The sequence below is a fragment of the Myzus persicae genome, unplaced genomic scaffold, assembly GCF_001856785.1.
Source record: "Myzus persicae strain clone G006 unplaced genomic scaffold, MPER_G0061.0, whole genome shotgun sequence".
Classification (NCBI taxonomy): Eukaryota; Metazoa; Arthropoda; class Insecta; order Hemiptera; family Aphididae; genus Myzus; species Myzus persicae.
In genome coordinates this window covers 279,791-307,621 of record NW_019104244.1, presented here as the reverse complement: position 1 = coordinate 307,621, position 27,831 = coordinate 279,791, and the positions used below count along the sequence as shown (strand labels likewise).

General features: G+C 25.7%; 1 protein-coding gene across 5 annotated transcripts in view; it reads right to left on the bottom strand.

Annotated features, from left to right (window-relative positions):
* Positions 1-27,831, bottom strand: part of LOC111040396 (potassium channel subfamily T member 2) — a 175,206-nt gene that overhangs the window by 17,579 nt on the left and 129,796 nt on the right. For all 5 annotated transcript variants that reach the window (XM_022324303.1, XM_022324305.1, XM_022324306.1 and 2 more), the window contains 8 exons: positions 20,668-20,747; positions 18,933-19,032; positions 18,514-18,712; positions 2,080-2,154; positions 1,922-2,005; positions 1,758-1,852; positions 1,503-1,686; positions 1,093-1,257 (listed from right to left, as the gene is read on the bottom strand). In XM_022324303.1, coding sequence (XP_022179995.1) covers positions 1,093-1,257; positions 1,503-1,686; positions 1,758-1,852; positions 1,922-2,005; positions 2,080-2,154; positions 18,514-18,712; positions 18,933-19,032; positions 20,668-20,747 — 982 coding nt within the window. The remainder of the gene's footprint in view (positions 1-1,092; positions 1,258-1,502; positions 1,687-1,757; positions 1,853-1,921; positions 2,006-2,079; positions 2,155-18,513; positions 18,713-18,932; positions 19,033-20,667; positions 20,748-27,831) is intronic.

Below are 27,831 nucleotides of genomic sequence, written 5' to 3'. Positions count from 1 at the left end.
TCACAATACAACAAGTCACTAAGTCAGTTTATTTAACAAAACTTTATTTTTTTTGAAACAAAGATTTAATAGTGTTATTTAATTTCTTGATACACCTGTAAGATCTAGTACTTGCAGGATTCAAACTTCCAAAGCCATTGCTAAAAAGTTTGATTTGAAAAATAAACACAAGTTGGATCCCAAATTTGTATATTATAATATTTAGTTTGTACGACCAATAAGGTACCTAAATACATTATTATTATTTTTTAAATTTAAACCACGTATTTTTTTTTTTAATATCAAATAAGTGAGTTTTAATTAATTTTTGGAGTCTAATCTTCATTTATAAAATTTTATCGTAGCTAGTTAATATTGTTCAATATATAAGTTAAACTAGATCAACAAAGTATAATGTATGTTTTTGTAGTAAATACATTGGATTAAACATTAATTATAGAATAAATTGGCATCGTTCACAAATGTGCCGTGTATATGCAATAATGTTAATGAATTGTATAATAATGAAATCAATATTATGCTGAAAAATTCAAAATTATCTGTAGTCAGAAAATCCTGACTGTGCTATAATTAAATCATTAAAGTTTCAAACTATAATAATGAAGTACACGTTATTCGATATGATTAATAATAAAATTATGATTTATATAACAATTTATTAACATAAATATCTACTATTTACATAAGTGTATAAAAAATCGTTACTCTACTTCAAATCAATGTCTGTTAACAAGGCGCACTTTTAAATCACATTTAAATAATTATATCAAAACCAAAGATAAAAATAAGATGGAAAAACATTTCTAATTTTGATTTTAATTGGGCTGTAATTACGCTATTTATAAGAAGAAAATTTACTGAAATGCATTATAGTTTAGAATTCTATTTTATTCTAACATTCACTGTGGCAGTAAATGTTACCTCTCATTATAGTTTAGTTGTTCAACAAATTAAATTTTCCACCTTAAAGCTTAAAACTTTAAAAATGTAGCTATTATATTATGCTACATACTACAGGTACGTATGATGTAGCTGCTTCTATGGATTTTTAATTAAAACTAGAGGCGATTAATATTATGACAATACACCAACTTGAAGTAATGGATGTGCGTAAAATTCATTTAGAAAATCCATAATTGTGTCAGCTTGAAGAGTTGTACTACAGACGACTACATGTTTTTCAGAATGTGCTCTATGAGATGAATATGAACCTCCGAGTTTCTGTCTTTCCATCCATGTGAACGCTAATTGTTCGAACTATTAGTTAAAATAATAAACACAATATATATTGATTAAAATTAAATTTATTAGAATATTAATACCGGGTTGCTTGACAATTAATGTATGAATTTAATGGTTCAATAATATTTAATCGGCCAATAATGGTCCACTAAATCTTGTTTAAGGGACTATTAGCTTACTATTGATTGTTAAATATTTAGTGATTGTTCATGCAACCCGACATAAAAGTGGAATTGACTGAATTTGTGTTTAAATTGTACTTGTGTTGGAAGAACGATGAGTGCTATGCATATCATAACAACCATATAGAGCTGGGAAGGCCAAATGTCAGGCACGAAATCGCCGTATCCGACAGTAGAAAATGTGACCACCACATAATAAGTAGCCTGGAAGAGGCTCAAATGCCGATGTCCAGCTCTTTGGAAATGCTGTATACCACATACACTATACACAACCCAACCAACATAATCATAAACGATTGTAACTTTACCCTATATTTATAATCTAGAACTCACCTAGTAAATACTAAACAAAGAAGCGTGGCTGAAAGTATCATCAACTGCTGGGACAGTGCTGATTGAGATTTTTGCATAGCACGGTGAAGATCATTCTAAAACATAATTTGCAAAATAAAAACCGAATAGCATTAATTACGGTAAATTGTATAATATTCACTGACAAACATATTTTCTAAGGATTTTTTCGCCAACCAACAGTTTAAAAACACTGGTATGAAAAGATTGATCAATGTTGGTTGGAAAATCTGTAAAATAACAAAACAGTTGCTTTATTCATATATCTGTCATTACCTATTACAAATAAATAATAAATACTAACTGTGAAAATAAAGGGTACAGTTGTGATCAACTCTAAAAGGAAGTGGAATGATAGTAGTTGTTGCATTACATTTCCCTGAAATATTAAAAAAGCCATATATATTTAACTTATACAACATATTGTGCATTTTAATAAAGTATTTTGTATTGTTTTTAATTAAAACCATTTAGACTTGTAATTAATATAAATAATATATTTTCATGTAAATGTTCAATACATTATTTTACTTAGAATACGAGGAAACCATACACCATTGAATACCGGTCCCCATTGTTTAAATAAATATTTTTTTTTAGCTATAGGTTTATGTATAAACCAGCTAAAAATATCAATTTTTAGACATTATTGTATGTTTACTAAAATAAAAGGTGAACTATAAATTATAATTGCACCTTTTTATTCGGGTAGTTATTATTCCATCGAAGTTTTTAATATTGTCTTCATAGTAACAAAAATAATCAATATCGATATGTTAAGAACCGAAAATATAGGTCAAGACTTTGTTCTATAAATACTGGTTATTTAAATAAATTACAATCATATATTATTTATTATGATAATATTATTTTTGTTGTATGTGCACACTCGTAAGTACCAAATTAATTTATTCTCTATATTTTACGCAAGTCAATGTGAAATATTAACGGCTGATACTCAATTCACACGTAAGTACCTATAGGTACCCTATTCTGCACGCACCATAGTTGAGTTACGCAAATTGCCGTTAATAGCGTAGTCTACTACGAAAGACCGTCTCGGGTCTTCAAGACCATCTGAATAATATGTATGACGCCTGGCTGGCATTCTAAATGAGTAGAATCAGGCCACTTTTCGTGGATTACCTGCCACTTACCTACTCTACCCTTCTACATTTTCCGCCTTTTTTTTTTTTTGCTTTAAACATAAAAATGCTCTCTGTTGAGAATATTTAATAGTATTTTCGTTTGGAAAATATTAAGGGATCATTGTTTGAATTTTGATAGAAACCGATTTACGAAAGAAGGCGTTTTCATACCTGCTTGTGTATAAATGTATAATATGTAATGCATAAGTTACATTATATAGTTGAAAGGATATAAAATTAATATTGTTGCTATATAATTGTAACATAATAGACAAAATAATGTTACATTATGCTTCTTTCCAATATACGTTTGGAGTTGGTAAATAATTCGAATACCAAATATGAATTAATATTCATATACATTTCTTTTTCTTTACCAAAATTGTGTACACTCACAACATAATCTTTCAGTGTGCTTAACGTGTACACTCATTTTCAAAGTCAATCTGTGTAATTTAAATTCTTTCAAAGAAATTAAACTTTTTGAAACTTTTATGTTAAAGTAATTTTCCAAGTATTTGACTTATTTTATTTATAAACTCTTATTTTTTTTAAACTTAAAACTTAAAAACAATTATTTTTTATATATTTTTTATTCGTTGACAGGTGATGTTTTGACTATTCAATGGTCATTTCTTACGACGTTACTTAACTGTTGAAACTAAAAAGTCTGATTTATGTCAACATAGCGTAGTTTTAAAGTAAGCAAGAATTCAGGTTTATAATTATTATTGTAGTTGCATTATAGCTATATATAGCAAATTGGATATTAAACAGTTAAAAATCTGTAGGAAATTCTACTTTTTTGAGGCAAAATACTGAAGAAAACATATTAATTTGTAAAATAGTTAAAATTGTAAATAGTGTAATTCTTTTAATAAAAACAATTAATTATTAAATTTTGAATTTTAAACGACTTTACATGACGTGTATATTTCCAAAAGCTTATAACACTTAAAACAATATTGTTCAAGTTGTAAAACAAAGTAGCATATACTATAGAGGTTCAACGTCAACATATACACTATAAAGTTAACAAAATATATGTAAATAATATAATAGCTCCTTCATAACGGAAGAAGAAAAACATTAATATTAATAATATTTTGTTTTAGATATACCACATACATAACTGAAATATATCATTCGAAGACATTTTAAGAATAAAATAATACAAAAGAAACACACTCACGAAAAATCTATAATTTACAATCATAAATATATATAAATTTAAATTTGTGTATATTACCTAGAGTTTCGGCTTATAACGTTCTAAATTTGATTAATTATTGCAGTACACAATTAATCAAGATCTTCTATTATCATAAAATATCAAGTTATAAAATATTTACTTGCACTCTATACAGCTACATTTTTAAACAAACCTTGGATTTCATATAAAATATTACAATTAAAAGACACATATAAAAAACTATAGAATATCGAGGAAGTAAAAATACAATATACTTTTTAATGTAGTAAATGTAATATTATATTATGGTTTGATTTTCGATAGTAAAATATACATTTTTATATTATTCCATTGAAGAAACTAGATATTGAACTACTTCTGTAGTATGTCTGATAAATTACATTAAATAATAAGTCTCATCAAATTAACAAAATATACATTTATAGAATAGAAGGAGTTTGGGGTCGTTTACTAGTTTTACATAAAGGTGGAGCCAGTTATCTGCTATTATTTTAAACTTTACAGCGATTTCAAGTTACTGCCTTTAAAAACTGATTTTAATTGGAGCTCACTTAAGTAAAATCAATTAAGTTAATTGCCCTATACAAACACGATTATAATCAGAGTTTTAAGCAGAATCGTTTCACAATACAATAATAAGTCATCTGATATTCATAATGACTATAATAGGTACCAATCTACTATTATGCGGTGAGGTCAATGAAGCAACAGCCGGTTTTTTGTAGTCGATCCCAAAGGTATATTATTATTTTTATGAACACGATTGCACGGCATAGATACATTATTGCGATGATAGACAAGACTTAAAAATTCAATTTTGGTAATTTTATAAGCTCTTTTGAAACTTTATTGAAACTTTTCTTACCAACACCACAATTTGTTGGATAAATTATTGAAAAATCACATTTAATAATTTCTATAGATTTTTCAATGATTTATTGAGATTTATTGAACACTCAATGTTGGTAAATAATGTGGAATAATGTATTAATTAATACAATGAACGGCTAATTGTAATAATAATGATATCTAATGTATAATATCTCATATCTATGACACAAATTGTTTGTGATGTTTATTGAAATTGCAAATACATTTTTTACTCAAAATAATATTTAATATACAACTATCAATGTATATTTAGCCTGAATATACTCCACAATTTAAATCAAATTCATGCCTATTTTCATAAGACCAAAATAATATGTTGATGCGTCGGTTGAAACTAATCAATTTCAATTTTCATTACATTAGATTATACTTAAGAAAATATGCATTTCCACCATCGAATATCGATCCAATTACAGTTCGATGTTATGTATATGAAGTACCTATATAAAATCGTAGTTTAACAGCATAATTGAATCTGAATAGTCGAAAAGTATCAAACAACTACATGCATTTGAAGTGGCTGTGTTGATGACTCCGGGGGTATTGATTCACCCATAATGCATCCATAAATATAAAAGCGTGTTTACTTATACGCGGAATGCCGAGAACGATACAGTGTTAGCACTGGTATTCATTTTTAATTGAAAATTTCGTTTTAGTTTTATTTTTAAGCAGTGTATGGATTCAGAGTACGTAGAGCAAGGCATTTATTGGTTTTTCTGTACAGAGTGTTGATTTTTATTTAGTATTGTTGACACATTTTTTTTTTTTTTTTGGAACTGTAGGTTTGCTAAGAAAGTTTCAAGTAGTTATTTTGCCGATATAGACTATAGTCTAGTTGTTATTCTAAGCAAATAATTGTTCGATTTTATTTTCTACTTTTGGATGTGTTGAAATTAACATAGATTTCGATAAGTCAAAAAACAGAAATGGATACATGAATATATATATATGTCAGCAAGTTAATCCTGATGCATAATAATATTATCTGTACCTACAACACGTTTTGTTTGAAACAAAATTTAGTTTATTCCATTAATCATGATACTAATATTAATTATCAGTTTAATAAATTCGGTATCAAACAAGTACCTCCAGATTAGTCATTAGATATTTTTGACATATAATAAATGATTTATTGTATTTTTCAATGAAAATGATGTTGCAGGGGTAGGAAATGGAAACAAAATCTAACACTTGTTACTTTTACAATTTTATTATACGGAACACTGATTTTTAAACTAATACAATTACCAATCCTAGTTTTTTTTTCATAAATCAATAATTCGTTAGTATGACGTGCATAAAATAAGTTGGTTATTATTAATAGTCCATTGAATTGTATTTAAAAAAAATGAATCAAATTTAATTGTAAAACAATTTAAAACTTAAATCGATTAGTTGTATAATTTCATTAACAATAAGTCAATAAATTATGTATGTTAGTATGTAATGATCGCAACGACTCGAAAGTAAACGTATAGCACTATAGCTTTATATTATTATAGTTTTAACTGTTCATTATTGTGAGACATATTATATAAATTTATACAGTTTTAGAAAATTCTGACTTATAATTTAAGAAAATCTTAAATATAAGTAAAATATTCATTAATGGTTATAACTTTTCTTTTGACAACAATTTGTTTTTAGTATAGTGATGAGTTCTGAAAAATAATTATATAGGTGGAGGTAGGTAATAGCCGATTTTTTTTTTTAATCGTTATGCGAGTATTTAATTTGTTTGTTTAATTTAAGTTTACAGTTTTTTTTAACCAAGAACGAATTAATCTTTGTGATTATAAAGAATTGCATAAAATATGCAAACAGGAAAATCAATAAATTATAATTGAGTAGTACAATATTCCAAGCAACTAAATTTAAAATATTAGGGAAATATTATAATCAAATTCAGTATTATGTTTACAGCTGTAGGAATGTAGAAATTAATTTTATAAGTTAATAGAATACTATATCTACAAATAACAACAAGTTTTATACCCTGTGATTCTTTTATCATTAAACACTCATTATCTTAAAAAGTATAAATGTTTATAAAAAGAAATTTTACATAGTTTCTTGTCGTTACGAAACAATAAAAAAATATTTTTATATTTTTCATCCTCAATATTTTTTAAGTTTTTTCCTTTTTTGAATGACAACATACAGTTTTTATTTCATGTTCCGAAGCAGAATATTTTTCTAAGTATTCCGATACATACAAATTGTATTTAGATGTTAATGAGTTATAAAGTATTGGAAGTTGAAATGAGCGGAGTGGAGTGGTACGCGGTGACCCTGCATAATGTTGGTCCTCTATTCCTCTCGTATATACTTTAAATACTTTTAAGTTATACCTCATAAATTACTCATCCTAAATTCAATTTTTATGCATCGAAATACCCTGTTTATAAATATTAAAATAAATATTCTGTTTTCGAAGCTGAAATTAAAAGTGTATGTTGTTATTAAATAAGAAAACTTCAAAATTCTAAGGATAAAAAATATTTGAGAATATAATTTTTTTATAAAAAGTTGTTTTGTAATGTCTTGAAACCGCGTATAAAAAAAAAATTAATAATTAATATCCTACGTTAAATGAATCACCCTGTATAAGCAATATACTATAGTACATGGTTCAAGGCAAAAAAAAGTAGTTTTTTAATCGAGTGATACGAGCGAAGTAGTTACTAACGTAATTTAATATAGTACTCAACGATTATGATCTGTAGTGGAAACCAAAAAATATTTGTTATAAAATGTCTTCCAAAAGCGTTCAGTTGTATTTCACCTAGTCATTTTTAGAGCATTGAAAACAATCTAGGAAGTAGAAATTAAATGTAATTCCCAAATTTGATATTATTTTTCACAATGATTGACGCTATAATAGTATGATATATTTTTTTATTATCTGTACTTGTCACTTGAGCATTTGTATTTTTATTCGGAAAGTAAATAGATGAAACATGAATCGAGGTGAATTTCTTTCACTGATGGTATGGATTTCAAATTCAAAAATGTTTAATGCATATTTTTGCACATTTTGGTTTTTATTTTTTAAAATGTGAGTATATTGTATTTGTGTCTTTATAAGCCGCGTAATTCAGTTTAACTTAAAATAAAATACAAAAAGATTACTGAAATAATAAATTAGATTACTTTTATTGCATACTATATATTAAATAATAACTTTGTAATATTTTATATAATTTATTTTTGAATAAAATCAAAATATTTGATATTTTTATTTTTGAATGCTACAAAATAACAAATCAACAATTGCAAAATTTCGAAAGAGTAATCCATATAAAAATATATGTAACAAAAAAATATCTGTTCTGTTTTCTCCACAAACATAAACAATGCAATTATGTTTAGTAACAGCTTTTTTCCACTCTTGATAATTATCAGTGATGCGTGCCTGTATAATTGCATATATGTATGGAAATGTTAATGTTTTTTTTTTAGAACATAAAGGCCCGAATCCTACTTGTTGCACATTTTAGTGATTACTTATTAGGTATTGTACATTCCGCGGTAAACGTTAAAATATCATAAGGTCACAAAGGTCACATCGATGACGACGACGTAACCTATCTACGGTAACGTCATCATCAGAGAGACCAAGCTGTTTGTGGTGACATTCGCACGCCAGGAGGATACATAGGTACCGGAGCAGTTAAGGACTTGGCATGTTTATTATTATTTTCCTAATAGGGGGGAATTAAATTTATCCGGAAATTAATCATGCTCGTGGATCAATGAGAATTTAATTACTACACCGGAGCAGCGGAGGCGTCAGCTCTACGGAAGAAGAAATTGTTTTCACCGATTTTCTAATAATTTGATTCCGCATGGTTGATGTTATTATTGTAGTATAATATAGTGGATCGGTGCTCAATTTGTCGTAAGTACTTACAGGTCATCGCCGTTGTTGGAAAATTACGCACTGTTTCGTGTGACCTGCAATCTCGTTTTTCTTTTGGCGGTATTTTTTTCTTCTCCGTCCTCTATGGCTCTATATGACATCACGCTAAGCCTGTTTATTGCTCAGAACCACTGATCTGTTCTGATCCACTCGTGGATATCTCACTTCGCCCGAAAGTATTGTTCCATACATTGGTCTTTAACGACGTGGTTTGTGAACAACGTCTCGAAACCGATAACATTAGCATTCACAAGACGAAACACGACTACTTTGGTACCAGCTGTGTCCGTCGTCTTAGTGTCTAACACTAGGACACGAAGTACACACAAATGTAGCCACAACATATCCATATTAGAGTCATCATAATTACTTATTTTGAAGCTTATTTTTTTTGACATCGATATACAAAATGATACAAGTCCGGAGTATGGTTTGGTTTATTATTAGGTACTATCAATAATATTATAATAATTATACCTACCTAAAATATTTTTGCATTCGTCAATATTAATCAAATTTAACTCAACTAATTGTATATGAAATCAGTTGCTGTTGGTATAATCATTTAATATTTATACTACAAAATTATTTTCTTTTGAATATAAATGCCCCGAAAAATTAATCACAAAATAACAAATTATCTTTTACGATATTTACGAACTTACGAAGAACTAAATTTGTGTTTGAGAGAGGTGGGTTTAAAATAAACAAAAGTGGTTCTTTAAAACTAAGTTTTATCACAAAGGAAAAGTTTTTATAAAAGGTTTGTATATACTTATAAACACTCTATTCACGTATAGAAATCATACATTTTATACGATTAATTTGTAGAGTTTAGTTGCTTATAAATAGTTATTACTTTCAAGTTACAAGGAAAATTAGTTATTTGACTTTATAAACAAACATTTTACAGATTAAAATTAAAGTTTCACAGTTACGGACCTTAACTACGCCTTAACACTATATTATTTCTCATCATACGCTTCTATCGATGTCTTTACTCTTGGGATTTGTTTTAATCGTACGGCCACAATCTACGGTTATCACGCTGAAACATATACCTACTATACACACTTGATAGTTCCTATTTATTTTATTAACTTTCTCTATTATGATAATATTATCTATACAGCCAATTCTTCTTAATCAATTGCTTATAAATATTTTGTTACATCTTTATCATATAGTTATACTTATATAATATGTTCTAATCTATAATGATTTAATGTTATAAGGTATATTATATTTTATATTTGTGAAAACAACATAATGATTTATATTTGATTGGTTTAGAGTTTTATTTTTTGTACATATAGTGACTATAGTCAGCCAATTTTTTTTTTTATCGAACTCGGCCCCTTAGCTTTATGCCATTAGCTGTTATAGGGGTATGAACTGTGGTAGGTTGTTTTTACAATTGTTATGGTTGTTACGGTAGGTAGAAAACACGTGTATATGTTACAAGGTTTTTAACTACTATGAACCCGGGTGGTCACCCATCTGGGAACTTGTAGCTGTGGCCGTTGCTTACTCCCGGTCGCATTCCGCGACTGGTATAGCAGGCAACGCGCCGCTACACCTTGCCACTCAAACAATTTAAGTTAAATAATAATATCATTATCTGATGAATATATTAAACATAAGAAAGCCATTTTATTATTATTCCAGAAGGTTCATGTCGTAATAATTGTACAAAAATATCACATTCTTCGTACATGTCGATATACTTGAATCACCCTAAGACCGAAGTAGTTATAATTGCTTGATTTCGAATATTGACATTAATATTTAATCGATTCTGTAGTTGAATGTATTCCGATTTATAACTGTTTCGGTCGAGGGCCGGGTCAATGATGGCCAGTGGGACAGCGTGTTGGGGCTTTACTGGGTCACAGAGTGGATGTAATTCGGAAAGATTTCCCTGGATTTGCCAAGACGCTTAATTTAGAAAACAATTTTCCACAAAATTAAAATGGAGTTTAAAATACAAACACCCTTTTTCAGATGTTCAACCATTTACATAGTGTTTTATGTGATTTAATAGTGAATCTGGGGACATACAATTATTATTTATATTAAACTAATTACATTTTGTATGAATAAAACTGTCGATACTTGATGTATTCAGTATATGTAAATTATGGGTTTATGCTCATATTATTTTCATAGACTTCAAAATTGTAGCTAGTGTATGTTGTTATTGTAAATAAATATATAATGAATGAGTAAATACGATTAGGTATATATTTGTATAGTACTTTATTTTTAGCAATTAGCATTCTCATTTATTATAATACAAACATTATTCTGTATACAGCAAGTTATCCGAAAAATTGAGCTTTCTATTTCATTTTCTAAATTATATTAGTCTATTATTTAGTGTTAATTATTTTTAAAAGTATTATTTGAATACATTACATTTTACTTAAAATATTTTAATATATGCCTATTCTAAAATAGTCTTAAATACATTCAATTAATTATAAATTATAATTAACTTAAATTGGGCTGCATGAACAGTCACTAAATTTAAATTAATCAATAACTCCATAATGGTCTCTTCAGCGCGGTTTAGTGGCCCATTATAAGTCCATTCAATTTTAGTTAACCATTAAGTGGATCAATTTTTTATGCAACCCGTTATTAATGCATTTTAGCTAACTTATAACCGAACTGATTCAAATACTTCATTTTAAAATAAATTAACTATACAATAACAATTATTTTAATTTAAAATAGTTCAATAAGTAAACAACCAAAAAAATAAGAATTTTTTACTCAAATACATAATAACGATGAGCTAAAATTTAACTTTAAATTAATGATAAAATAATGGTTATTTTTTTAAGTTTGAATTATGTTGTATAATATCGATATAAATATCACATTTTATTTTGTTAAAATATACCTATATAAACATAGTTAACATTTAATTTGATCTTATAATTTTAATAGACTTACCTATATACATTTATATATTTTTTTTTGCAAATACCTTACTAATGTTATTTTAATAAAAATGAAATATTATATCTTTTTAAACATATAAAATGTATAAAAGTATTCCTATTGAACCAATAAATTAATTTTTAGTGCTTTAAAAGTTAATATAAACAAAAATCGATCAAAAGCAATTTTACACATCAATAAAATATTATTAACTTTTGATTATAATGTGTTTAGGTTACATATTTGATTTCAATACAATATATTTTTGTATGACCTCGTTAGAAATTGGAAATATAATATTTTTATCTTCATTAACATACAGATTACAGATACCTCTAATAACAAACATTTAATAACCATGAACAATGTCATGCGTTCGATAGGTAGACTAAAACTATAGTTTTATGAATTCTTTTTATGAATTTCGGCACGATTTAATATCCTTGGGCATGGATATCATTTCAAAATAATAGCGTACTATTTTTATTATAGAATGGCAAATGCCCACAGTAGTGAATAGTCGTGTATCCCCGTGGGTGTAATTCTAGATTTTGCAACGAGTAAACATTCTTACTAGTAGATCACATTTCAAATGGTCATTTCGTTGAATGGTATGGAAGTTATTCGAGATTTGTCCAATTCTAAGCACATAAAAATACAGGCACACAATTGAGGATATAAACTACCTATCATGTTTTGAAGCCATATATTATAATTTTCATTGTGTTGTGTTTTTATAACACCTTTTTCATTTGTTTTTAAGTCGAATTATTTTGGATAACTCAATTAACGCAGCATAAGCACTTACATATTATTTTATAACCACATAGCACAAGTGCATTCGTGAGTTTAATTTAAATTGTAGATTTCCTACTTTTATGTTATCAAATGTTTTTAAAATCAGTCTTTATATCTTATGTTTTTTTTTTCAAAATATTGTTATACCTTTTTAGTATTTTGAGATTTGTTATATTTAACTACACCTTAAGATTGTATCAAAGTAAAGTCAAATATTGAAAAAAAATGTTTACGTTAATTCCTAAAAAAATTATTATCGTCGATTTATACCAAAACTAGGTTATATTATTATGTACCATTGAATCATATAATATTATTATTATTATTGATATATATGTAAAATACCAATTCAATACTGATTTAATAATTTACATCTAGCCATCCAGGTACGTACCAACTAGTAGTGAAATATGCACAAGTCATCAACACCCGATCTAGTTATAACAAACTATAAACAGTGGAAAATATGACAACAAAATTAAAACACGTTATTGTCTGCTTTAACTATTGATGATGAGAACAAAATAGATGTATTTGTGTAGCTTAGAGAATATTCGTAGGCAGTGTAGTAGATATTTTATGTATGTACCCAAATCATCAAAATGTGTACATTTATTTTAGTAATGGGTGTTTCAACAACCAACAGAGTTGTTATCTTCAGTACTAAACAAAGATTTATAGTATCTAATGCATGTAGAATGTACATTGTACGTTTCTCCTTGTATAAAAACATTAGACTCTACATATCGATCTGCCAAGTTACACTGTTGCGTTTATAATAATAATTTTACGTTTTTACACTTTTACAATAACATTTTAATTATTTTGTGTTGTGTAATAAACTTAAACAAATTATTCAACAAATCATTTTTATCTCATGTACCACAATAGTAAATTATTTACCGTGTCGTTGATAATTTTAGTGACAAAGATGTTAGTATGGCTGGTTCATAATAGACGGACTTGACCTTAATGTTTCAGGTGTAAGACGGTCTAAAATGAGATTAGGAAAAAAAATCCTTTAGTTCAATAGCGCCAAGCTCCAAAATCCCAGATACTCGTGTCTCGTGGTGTGCTTAATTACAGATAGCAAATTTAGAACTATATCGTTTAAAAAAGCCAAACGTATAATCTTAATCGACAAATGTATTATCTTATCACAATAGAGCGTCAGAGTTTTTTGTTTTAACATTACATTACAACTACACAATTTCAAGTAATAATCATTCGAGTAATCTATACCGTAGTGAAAATGAATTTTACAAAACAATATTAGTCATTACGAATAAAGGCGTTTTATGCATTTTATTTAACGAACAAAAATATACATTTTTACGAATACATTTTATTTTGGATCATTGATGATTTTAAATATTTTGAAATAGGTATATAAAATATTAATATTGGAGTAAATTTTATATATTTTTTAATATCTTTGGCGCTTGTGTCATATATTAAGTATGTCCTATTAATTTTGACTCAAATGATTCGATTTTTTTTTATTTATTTGGCACTTATGTCATCTAGCTTACTTTTCAACAGCCGTGTCACAGTGACGTATTCAGTGTGTGGTTGTCATTACTGCACTAACGCCTGAGCTCACCCCATCATCCCATAGTTAAACCCATTTAATATCATGATATAATATACCTACATCATAATGCTATGTTTAAAATATGTATGATGCTCTTTATACTGGAGTCCACGGTCATAATATTAATAGCTATATCACTCAGGAAAATTATTGAAATATATCTCAATTTTTTTTTTAAGTTGATAAAAAATATGGTCTCAAAACTATTTAAAATGTTTAAAGCAGTACTTCAAACAGTTTTTTTTATGATGAATTTAAACTTTTTAATACAATCATATTAGTGTACATTCTGGTTAATTGATAAGTAAATAAACTTAAATTAAAAATTAACTTTCGGATAAAATAAATGGTTAGTAAAGTTAATATAAAGTTATAAATTCTATTTTTCCTACCTAAATTATTACTTGAATTTATTTAAATACTGAAATATTTTTATTTTGAAATAAATCTAATATAATAATATAAAATAAATGTATACTTAACATGAAATCAATTATTATTCTTCATTTTTTTTTTGTAAACCTTTGAATATTATTTTGAACTACTGTTGCGTATTAAAATCACTTTTTGGAATTTTTAACGTTACCACAATATTAAAAGAAATGCTTAAAAAGTAAGTATACATTCGGCTTAAGTAAATATCAAGTTTTGTTTTAAAATAACTTAATTAAATAAAAAATGTTATAATCCGTGATAAAAAAAAAATATATTTAGTTAATACTATACCGAATTAAGTGTTTGCTTGTATAATTATGTACTATAAATTATTGTAAACAGGTAAACGACCTTTGTTAAAAGGACTGTATAATATTAAAATGTCATTACCGAATAAAAATAAATCTATATTGTTAGAGCCCTGAGGTTGGTGACTTTTTGTGTATAGCTGTCTATTAAATTTGTCTTTTAGTACTTTCTAGAATAATCTTCTAGATCTTTTTAGAAACTTTTTAAGACTCTAAGAAGATTGTAAAGCTGCCCACAGTCAATTGTTATTTACTATTTAGTTCTTGTGAGATTAACTAATAATAAATATCTTTTCGTTTTGTTTTTTTTTTAAGAATAAAAGTCATGACGCCATATTATATTATATTTTTTTACGTATTTGTAGTTTTTAAACTGCCATTCGGGATATCGTGGCAATATAATAATTAAAAAACACAACATTATATTATATAATAATATCATTAATTCAAGTGAATAATATTGTTTAATGATAAATACACATTATGTGCCTAAATTCAATTCGTAACATAAAAGAAAAATCAATGTAGCCGTCCGAACTTTGATTTTCTCTAACAAAGCTCTGTAGAAAAATATTCGAAAGTTTAGTTTTATTGTCGAATAAAACGTAAGCTAAATATATTTCTTTTGTGTTAACGTATATTAAGACCAATCATTGAAAGTAATTCATAATCAAAAAGACCATTAAATAAACTATACAGAAACATATAGGTATTAGAATCTTACCTAACATTTCTATTGCCTCACATACATATTAAAAAAATACCAGGAAATAGAAACTTACACTTTTGCTTATAATTGTTGGTGACTTATCTCTTTCGCTTAATTTGACGCAAAACAATTTTTTGTGTAACTACATTTTAAAGTAACAACAAGTCATGGCATTCGATAATTTATTCGGAAATAATCACTTTAAACCAACAAAAAATATTCGAGATTAGGTCAATATAAATGTTGGCTTACATTTGTTTTCGTTTTTGATGTTCATTGTTATTCCTGTCAGTAAAGCATTTCACATAAAAGATTGAATTAAATTACTAAACATTTCTTAAAAAAAATGAATAAGTGTCAACCGATTGTTTCTATTTTTTTAAATTTCATATCTCTTAATTATTATAGTTATGCTTAAACCTATCTCAGTTTACCAGTTTTAGTTTTCAAAATTTCAAATATTAATCCTATGTTTCTTTCAAAATGAATTTATCGATAAAATATTATAATTTTTACTAACTATCATAAGATAGAATATTTTTTTATTTTTTTTTCGATTATGTCTACTTGGACATTATAGGTATTTTAAAATATGTTAGAAGTATTATTTTATTTTCAAACAATGTTGTGTACATGTTTGGCAACGTAACAGCTTTAAAAAAAAATACCTATTGGTGTTTTTTAAATTTTAAAACAAAGTTTATTCATTTTGTGTCTATATAACTATCTTTATATAGCCTTATTTATTTTCTATCTTTAAAATTTTACAACAATTATTCTATTCTTTACAAATAAATAACATTGATTTCTTCTATTTTATTTTGTTTATTAATCATTGTTTGTTCTTTAGATTTTAATTAAAAATACATCATAATACTAGTTTAAAATAATAATAATTATTCCTGTTTATTCAGACATAGACTTGAAAAAGACTGAACTGTTCTGGAGATGTACACAGTATCAGTATTTTATTGTTTTAGATAACAATTGTTTTCATTAATCGTAATAATTATTTACTGAACTTTTATTTGTCAATCGTCGTTCACTTCTATCTTAAAATTTGTAATTAAGTAATGGATATAGTATATATTGAAACAATAATATTTGTTTGGTCTAAGTATTGCTTTTCATAGAAATATAGTCTATATTATTTTTTTAAATGATAAATAGATAGTTACGGATAATATTATTAGTAATTAATTTATTATTATTCATTATTCAAAACAAATGAGGCTATTTGTAACTAATATAAAATCGTTTTCAAGCTAAAATTTAGAAGGTTAACCTAAAAATAACTTTTTTTTTAGTTTGCATGATGTCTTTTCTAGTTTCGCAGAATCATTTAAAATACATTAAGAATCACATAAATTAGAAATGTTTCAAAATTATAGTATTAGATTTCTACCCAGAATCAGTTCAAAGAATACCTAATAACAAATTAAAGATTGAAAAATACACTAACTACTACATTAACTCTTAAATTTGATCTCGTAAATGATCTATAGTATGATATATATTTATGACAATAAAAAATCAATGCAATTGTTTTGATAACATATGGTTATTTTTGGAAAAAAAATCTATAAGATATTATACATTTAATATAGGCGTTACTTAAGATGATATTATAAAATTTCGAATAACCTTAAATGTTATAATATATTATTATATAATACTTAATGTTAATGGGCTCCGCGGTAAATTAATCTTACAAAATAAAAAGGTTTAGAGTAAACATTATCTAAATGGATTCATTTCAATGAGCTAAAATAAATCTTTAATCCAGTGTAGGTATAGCATTCATAAAAATAACCTTTTTTGGTCCTATATCAATGGCAATGAATGTAAATATTAGAATGAAGTAAATTCACTGCGTGTATGATCTAACAAAATATAAAAAATGTATTATATTAAATACAATTAAATCGAGTACCTACAATCTGTATGGTGCGCTGTAATACCTACATTGAAATTGTTTGTATAGGGGCAATTTCAATTTTTGACTTGGATGGGCATACATATTTAAATGAAGCAGAATGCAAATACAAGTTCCCACACGAGACCTAGCAGGTAAAAAAAAATACATATGTGAGTTCCTACACAAGAGAAAAGGGTTCTACGTAAGTTCCAACACAGTAAAAAAGGTACGTATGTTAGTTCCTACATGGCAAAAAATAATAATTGTTTTATGATTATGTTCGAAATTTAATAATGTTTTATGATATTTATAATTTATAATATTATATAAAATATAGAATTTTATTAGTCATATCGATTTATAAAATGTATGCAAACGACATATAATTATTTGTAATAATATTTTTTCTGTCATGTAGGATAGCACATACTCACCTTTTTTTTACTATGTAGGAACTTACACATCTTATATGTAGGAATTAACGTTTGTAATTTTTTACTTGTTACTTACTCTCGTGTAAGAACTCAAGATTTCCTACCTGTCAAATTCCGCATTTTTGTGTGCTTCCCCCCTTATTGTTATTATAGCTCAAGGTAGATAATATTATCATACACCTAAACCTATATAACTAATAACTATACTGGTACACAAAGAAGTTTAGGTACTTATTTTGTATTAATTTAGATTTTAGAAATTGAGGAAAACAGGTAAATACACTTAACTATTTAAAAAAAGCGTTATTACACTTTTTTTTACCACAAGAGGTACTTACATAATGTGTTAACCGTCGTAAATAATTGGTAACTACTATAAATAATCACAATTAATTAAATACAAACAATGTTACCTTGTAACCGATGTACGTGAGAAGTAGTGATTCGCATAGGGCGAAAACCGCCAGTCCGCACTGTATCACCCACAGCTCCATCGGTCGTTTTACCCACTGGATCGCATCCCAATTGATTATGGGTCTCGCTTGGAACGCCTCGTCCGTCAAATTTCGGCTCCATAGGAATTCGGTTTTGTTTCCCATTTTGCATCCATAACTGTGCATAATATAAATGGCTGGTTTAAAAGTAGGTAGGCAATACAAGGTATACACAAGGGAATAGGGAACATTTTATAAGATTAATGAGAATCAATATATTGACAAAAATGATACAATATAGTTAAAAAACTTCTATATTTTAATCGAATTATCAAAACATTAATATATTAGATTTTATAGTAGATATATTAGTTATGACATAATAGTTTTTCGCTTACCAAGTCGCGGACGTGGGATCTTGATCGAGTACGACGCGGACGATATATAAAACACATGTTAGTAGTTTGAAAAATAAATTTGCGATACGAATACGAAGACCTATAACAAAAATCATAGTTGAATATAAATAACTGTAAATACAAACATTTCGAGGGAAAAAATTGAAATAGAAATTAATTATTATTTATATTAAAACTTATTAGAATTCAAAACGTATAGCACCTACGAGATACTTGAAGCGTATATAAGAGCATATTATGATAATCAGTAAACCATGTTTGGAGAAGAAAAAATAGCACATAAACTATAAATTGACTTAAAGGTTAAGATTTAAATATTTGTTTTTGACTATAATTTGATTAAAACTAGGAGAACATTGAATGGAAATTTAAAAAAAAATTAATTCAAAACTTTTCTGACATAATATTTAGGGATTATTATAAAGTACACTTAAAATAAGCCTATAATAATTATTCCATGTTTGTTTTTTAGTAAAAAATAACTAAGATCTATAACATAATAATGTGTATTATACATATCGATTTAACTGGGTACACTTATTATTTCGAATCGTATTAACATTTTATATCTGGATACATCTAATCCTATTATTTTATATCACCCTTATGTTCTCCACCTTCTTGTTTGTTGTTGAAACCACTATAAATAAACTTTTGATTTTTAAATTGGATATGTATTTTAATTTTTTGTATCAAAAAAATGCTTTTGCACGGGTATAAATATCATATTATTTTAAATAAATCACGTTTTTTTTTTTGTATTAATAAGCTTTTATAGTTCAGATGCATGAAGTGGCGCACCTCACATTTCAAGGGTACCCATTGCCACTTTACACTTCTTTTGTAAACTAACACAGTACAGGCTACAATACTTATAAATAAAAAATACACATTTCGCCGCATTCGTTATTTACGTATCAATATTTTTAAATAAGTATTCTGCTTCAGATCTTAAACTTTGAGTTATACGTTGCAAATCGAAAGTTTACTATGGGATCATCAACAAACATATGGGTGGGTGTAAAAACAATAGAGGTGTGAAAACAATATGGACTATAACTTACAGTTTTAGAACTATAACCCGTATCTTATATTTATTTTTTTGAAGAAAATACACGAAAGTTAATAGTTTTGGAAACAATGAATGTTAACAATATTGTTAGGAGGACCAATTTGTATGCTATTATATGAATACACTGTACAATAATACATATTAAATATATATATTAATTAAAAGTTGTAGAACAATATGCAATCACCGTTATTTTAATGTAAATGTGAAAGATACCTACGATTTTGTTGTTTATTACTATTAAAGTAGTTAATACTATTTACTATTTACATTGTTTCAATAAGATACAATATGATAATCTACCTAGGAATTATATTTTATGACCGATTGAATATTGAAATATGCCACACAATAGAATTGATTCTATGAAAATATTATAAAGAGCAATTATTGATTCTTTTAAAAGAAAACGAATCATTGTATGGAAAATTATTTTTTTGCAGAAACTGAGGTAAAAAAAAAATATAGCTTTGTTATCAAAGAATTATTCTTTAAATACTTTCTTTTAAAACTGTCTACGATTTTTTATCACAACTTTTGTTTTAGAATTTTCGAAATAGTTATACATAAGTTATATAACGAAGTATTTCACATTAATATTTAATATTTGTTTTCAAATATTTTCTTTTCATGGGTACTTACTTGAGCGTTGGTTTTTAATAAAATATATTTGTAAACGTTCTTTGAATGTATTTTCGTTAACGTAATATTCCACTCGTACCCTATAAAAAAAAAAGTTATTATTAATATATTTTTATTAGTGTACTAATTTGATTTATAAGAAAAATATATTCATATATTTGTTGTATTTTTAAATGGCTTTATAATTTCTAACATATTATAAATATAATAATATCATACTATACTACTAGAGTAATAGATGAAACACAATTATATTTTAACAATAATAATTTTTTATTTAACTGAAATAAATTTCAATTACAAATTATACAATGTAATACAATTTTAAATATAATATAATAATATAATAAATTAACAATAAATGGATAGTTATAGTAGTAATAATAATAATAAATAAGTTTAGGCATAAGGTTAAAATAAATGTAAAATATAATAATTCTGAAATTATTCTGAAAATATCTATCCTAAAATCCGATAAGGATTTATTAAAACAATAAAAGAGTTTTCATTGAATTTCCTGCATATGTAAGTACATTTGAAGGTGAATTTAACAAATAATTTGTTCTGGTAGGTAGGTAAATTTTGTATAAAAAGATTCGTAATTCGGCTGTTTATTGGTTCATAATCATAATCATATTGTTAAGTACTTTATAAATAAATATTAATTTTAGCTGTATAACCCATTTTTCTAACGTATGCATATTAGAAATGTATTGTTACGTCATAGGGAGAATGAGGAGTTCTATAAATATGCAATTTAAAACATAAAAATCTTATAAAGTTATTTTGGATTTTTGTTAAGATATTGTTTCTGCGTTACCTAATAAGTAGTTCATAATCAAAACGAGAACGGACTAACGATTTATATAAAGTTATTTATTCAAATTTATCTGTAAATTGTCGACAAGTACGTTTTTAAAAATACTAATTTTGCAAACGCTTTATTTAGAATATAGTTTATATGATATTTAAATGAAAGTTTTGTTTATCAAATTTTACTACTAGATCAAGTATTGTAATTGGTTTTGATAAGTTTAAATTGTACAAAAAATGATTAAACTGTATTAGTATTCTTTTTATAGAAAAGGTCATAGCAGAACATTTACTTAGATTTATTTTTGTTCTATCAATAGACTTAGTTCATATTATAATAATTATGAACACAATTCTAACAGACAATACTTTTTGTATTTAAGTATTATTTTATTAAATCGTTTTCGAGATTGGTTTGATTATAATATGATATTAAGAAATATGTCATTAATACAAAAAATGTTCTACAACTTCATAAGTATAATAATATTTCCTATATCGACGTAAATTCAAAAAAAGACATTCTAGACCATTATCACCTATTAGAACTGCACCGGAGATATTTTACTTGAGCTAAATGCAAATTGTATACAAAATCTGCAGAATAATTATATACGATTACTTAATATTTATAGTATTATAATTTCAGAAGAAGTCGAATTTTTAGAGGCATGACTTTAAGTACAAGTACATTTGTTTGCAAGCATCTATGGAAGTACACCGTGCATTATTACAATTAAGAAACCCACTTTTTACAGTAGATAGCAATGTTGTACAAATATATGTATTATAATATATCCATAGTTGTTATTAAATTATAAATTCACCAAATGATTATAGAATACTAGGCTACATGAAGTCAAATCCATAACATATTAATTGTTAATGTGGATTCTGATAATTCAACTAATAACTAAAAAACAAAAAAAAATTGGTTAGATAAACTGATTAACGATCATAAAAATATATGTGGCTCTACGTTAAGTTTTATTTTTACAAAAAAATTACTTTAGGTACATACTATATGTATTTAATTTCTTTGAAAAACATTTTTTTCTGAGATATGAAATAAAAATGTATGACACCGTTCAAAACGTATAAGTAAAATTTGAAAATAATAAATATAAAAATAGTGAAAATATATTTCATTTGAATTAAACTTCAGTTACAACAATATTTTAAAAAACTTTTATACTTTTCGATACCTATAAATAGTATACTTTATTATAACTTATAACTTAAAATAATCATACATTTATTTTTAATTTATAATTTCGTACTTTACGGTGTAGAAACGACTAAGAGTTTTTATGAAACTAAAATATTGGTTTTTGCGATATGGAAAAAAATTATATATATATTATATATCCATATTAAGAAACAAAATAAATCAACAAACGTTTTAATTTTTACTTTTGTTTTAAGTGTAAACAATTATATTAAGGATACAATCATTTAGATTAAACCTATTAACTACACTTGATTTAAAATAAGTATTATTTTCCGAATATCTTCAAAAACGGTTATATTATCAATGTTCAAATCTACCAGTTATAATAATTAAGTATTAGGGTTACTAGGTATTAAGTATTATTTGAATAACTATGGTTTCGCGTGCATTGAGTCATTTATATATGTTTTTATTGCTTTCTCGATTTTCAAAACCTATACTTCTTATTCGTTTAAACTTAAAAGTTAATAGACATTTGTCAACATATAAAAAATCTCATATAAACAGTTTTCAAATAAAAAATATTGGTATCCAGTGGTTTTTATTTTATTTTATTGCAATGTACCCGAATACGTAATATATATACATTGTAAAATACGATGCATACACACATATATATGTATATATATTATTATGTTATATCAGGAGAATTCAACCTACGGACCTTTAGCCAGTTACAGTCCACCGAGCAAATTTATATTTTAAAAATATAATAGTTTTTATAGTCAGTAATATAATATTATAATGAATTAAAATAATTTTTATATATCTTTAATAGCATTACCTCTATATCTCTATCAAAAATATATTGGCCTGTGATTCTGAAAAGTGTCACAGATTTGACCTGCCGTAAAAAGAAAAAGTTGGATTGTTTGACACCCTCGAGGCATTGATTATAAATACTATATACCAAATCCCAGTATTTATATTTATATTTTAATCAATGGTTATAAGTATAAACCAAATATTCAAAGTTAAAAAACATATTATAAGTTCCCTATATTCCGATGAATGTTTGAGGTTTACGAAAGTTGAGAAAAAAGGGCGTTGTTCTGTTTTAAAATGTTTTTATACTGTACAGCTTCAATATTTAGTGAGCTCATAATACAGTTATGAGCTCACTAAACATTTTTAAAAAATATAGCGTAATGCAATCCTTTTTTATACTTCAAACGGTTTGAAGAATATTATGGTTTAAAAGTTATTTTTATTTTTTTCTAAATACTTAAAAATTGTTTGCTGTGCCCTTAAAGATTATTGGAGTTCAATTATTAACAAACTGCACATCTAGGGTTTTCAATTTTTTTAGTTTGTTTTTGTAAAAAATGTAAAAAAAAGTAAAAGAAATGAGTATTTTAAAAGAAAAAATGACAGTTTACGGGTTAGCTAAAGTATTATCTTAATTGCATTTCAAAAACAATGATTGATCGTAGCTTTAAAATTTACTGAAACTCTCTGTGTAAACCAAACTTCTGTGTTTTACTTTTTTTCAAATTTCACTTGTGTTATATTTTTGTTCATGATTCAAAGTAGAATTAGTTTATCTAAAGTGTATCAAGAAAGTTTGCAAGATAGACATGTAGTAGAATACTAAACGTTTCCAAATTTCTTGATATGTTGTGTTTTATTTTACATTTAAAATGTTCTTATTTAATATACTATAGTAAAATACAATTTCATAATCCAGAATATTTGAGTCAAATAATATAACAAGTACTTGTGTTTATTTAAGCAATTGTATATATGTATTTTAAAATTATAGATATTCATTCAACTCTACTTTGCTAACACAATAAAAAAAAAATTAAAATATATTAATATGTGACAAAATCAAATACTTAGTAATAATTTAAAATAATAAGTACAAACATTTTCAATAACCAAACTATGATTCAGAGGATTATGATGTTTAAATCATTGTAAAATGTAAATTTTTGTTCACCAAAAACAATTTTGTGTTATATTTGAATAATAAATTGAGTTGATTTATTATTAAACCATCCAAACTTAAACGTTAGAACATCAGCTGTGTACAGTGATTGCTAGTTGTTGACGGTACTTACATTTTTAAGCAATTTAAGAGTAAAATTACAATTTAAAAATTACCAAAACTAGCTTGGAAATTAAAAATACCATTGGTTTTGCTGAACGAAAATTTGCTGTAATACGTTTGTAAACTAAGAGAATAAACGAGGGCATCCCCTTAAACTTTAAAATGTTGATAATCTAATATAAGCGGTAAACATTTTCTCTGAAAATTGATTTTCTTGTTTCTGTGTTTATAGTATTTATACTTTATTTTATTTCGTTTTTGAAACTTCAGTTTCATATAAACGTTCGAATTAATTTATTCATCTCCTAGTCTTAATGATTTGATTCAATACTTTAAACTTTTGATTTGATCAATTTCATTTGAATATCTTTCATTAAAAAATTAAACTAGTCATGTATTAAATAATTAATTAGACACTTTGCGCTATACTGCTATAATAGGTAGCTATTATAATTTATATTACCCTTTGATATTACTGATTCATGAAATTAAATTAACTAGTTCTTAGAAATGTTAAATAATATAAGGTGTAAATTACATTTTATACCATTGAACCACTCAATATCAACCATTTTTCTTTATTTATATATATTATACTATACTCTGAGTAATTTTTTTACCGTCCGTAAAAAATAGAATGAATAAATATTATTATTGTAGTATAATGCATCAAAATTAACTAGCATACTATTCTTTTGTTGCCTAATATGCATTTTTTATTATAGTTTTTATTCCATATTTTAAACTCGTTCATCTTATTCTATTGTATTTTTTATCTTATTTTATTTAATTTTAAATATCTGTACTAGCAACCATCAGAATTATACTGTGACTGCATTGAGTCATTCGATTATTTATTGTTATTGTTTTTTTTCATTCTACAAACAACTATTAACCAACCTTTTTGCCCGAATTCTGCAAGATGTCTAGTTTTTATAATTGCGTGGTCAATAATAATTTTCAAAAACATAAATACATTTTCAACAGAAACCTTGAAAAGAAAATTGTCTGTTTACATCATTTTTCGAAATCAAAATATATTGATCAATCATTTTGAAATACGAAAATAATCATTCAGTTTATATTTTAGTAGTATTCATATTCTACATTACTGAATGTTTGGTCAAGAGTTGGGAAAATTAAAAAAAAAAAAACCGTTCGCCCTTAGAAAACAATCAATTTGTATTGAAACAATATTTAATGTTCATAAACGTCATATTAATACAGTAGGTATACAATAATATACTGTTTCAATCATTGTATAAAATAAAACAAAAAAAATTAAATATTTCTGAGTAATCTAGTAGGTTTATATTATTTTTGTGTTACTAGGAAAACATCATTATTAAATTCGACGTTAAATACATTTAAAGAAAGTTTTTATTCAAATTTGTTATATTTTCTAGATAGTTAAATACTTACATACTATATAACAATGAACTTATTTCAAAATATAATGTTTTGGATAATTATCAAAACTAGAAAAGTCACATTTATTACATTATTAGTGTGTACCTACCTACCTAATATATTTCTAAACATAAATGTGTATTTATATTTATTACAATTGTATATTAAAATAAAATAGCTTATATTTACAAAAAATTCGAACTAATAAGTTTCGTGTTATATTACTGGGACATTTTTTTGAGTGTGATTTTTAAAAAAAAAAACATTAATATGTACCATGTACGTGATATTTGACCGACAATGTGTCATGAAGGTATACTGTTTCAAAGAGAAGGTTGAAAGTACACCCCTGGGCCGTGTATGTTAAATGTACGGTGATGAATACCAATCCATAATTCGAGTTTGCTTATTATTTTTTTTTTTATTATGCTTACACTTATTCTAAATACTTTTAAATAAAAAAATGACAGTGCGTGTTATTGCCTAACCTTTAGAAATAAATTCGAATAAAAATATTTTGAAGACCGTATGAAGTATTTGATACGACTGTACATAATACCTATAAGATTGATTTTTAATTATGTTTAATTCATGAAAATAATCAATAGAATCAATAATAAATTGATTCTTTTGGAAAGCCGCTTTTTATTTGTTAAAACATTATCAAACAGAGTGTACATTAATTGAAGTAGATATGTAAATAAGAAGTACCTTTTGCTACATATTATGTTCACGTTCAAACAAAGTTTTTTTTTATTTACTGTAGGAAAATAGAAATAGTTGTATCAAATAAAGCATAATTTTATTCGTTTTCCCTTCATTCTTTAAAACATAAAATTAATATATACTAGTAAATATGGGTTTAGTATAAAGTTATGTAGGTACTTGTGTGAAATCCGACAATAATGTGATTACCCGGTAGAATGGTATCTACCATAGTCCATAGCTAATTGTTATATAAATTAGCCGGTTTTCAGCTACCTATACCAATACCTCCAGATTTTATTTTAAATAATCTCTTATAATTCTAAATGAAGATAAACAAAATATGTTTTGACAGAAAAAAAAGTAAGCAATTGCGATACATTATATATTATATTTATATGATGATATGTATTCCTCTCATAATTCGATGTATATTAGGCGCACGTAAATAATAGGTATCGAATTTATTCGGTATGGTAGACGTTTTCATAAATTTTAACACGAAACTGCAATAATGCGAAAGTTTTCAAAGCACTACGTCAATTTGAAATTTAAGTGCACATAATTACATAATACCGTAAACTATAACTGACAGTGTTGAGGACGAATTATTTAATCGTCCAATGGTTAATCAATAGAGCTTAACCTATTTCACATAAAACTAAATTATTGAATAATGCTTAATAATAATATTATATGTATAATATAACATGCTAATGTGTCGATTAGTATTTGTCAAATAATATATATTCTACAACATAACACAAGATTGCAATAATCTGTTTGGGAGGAGATCTTAAATCACTCAAGTGCCACAATATCCTCAACTGGGTCGTTTTATTAATACCGTATTTATTACCTATGGATTATTTATTACGGTTATGAACTGACATCAATGTGTCAGCTATTATCATTTGATAGAATTTATTATAATATGGTTTGACTGTTTGAT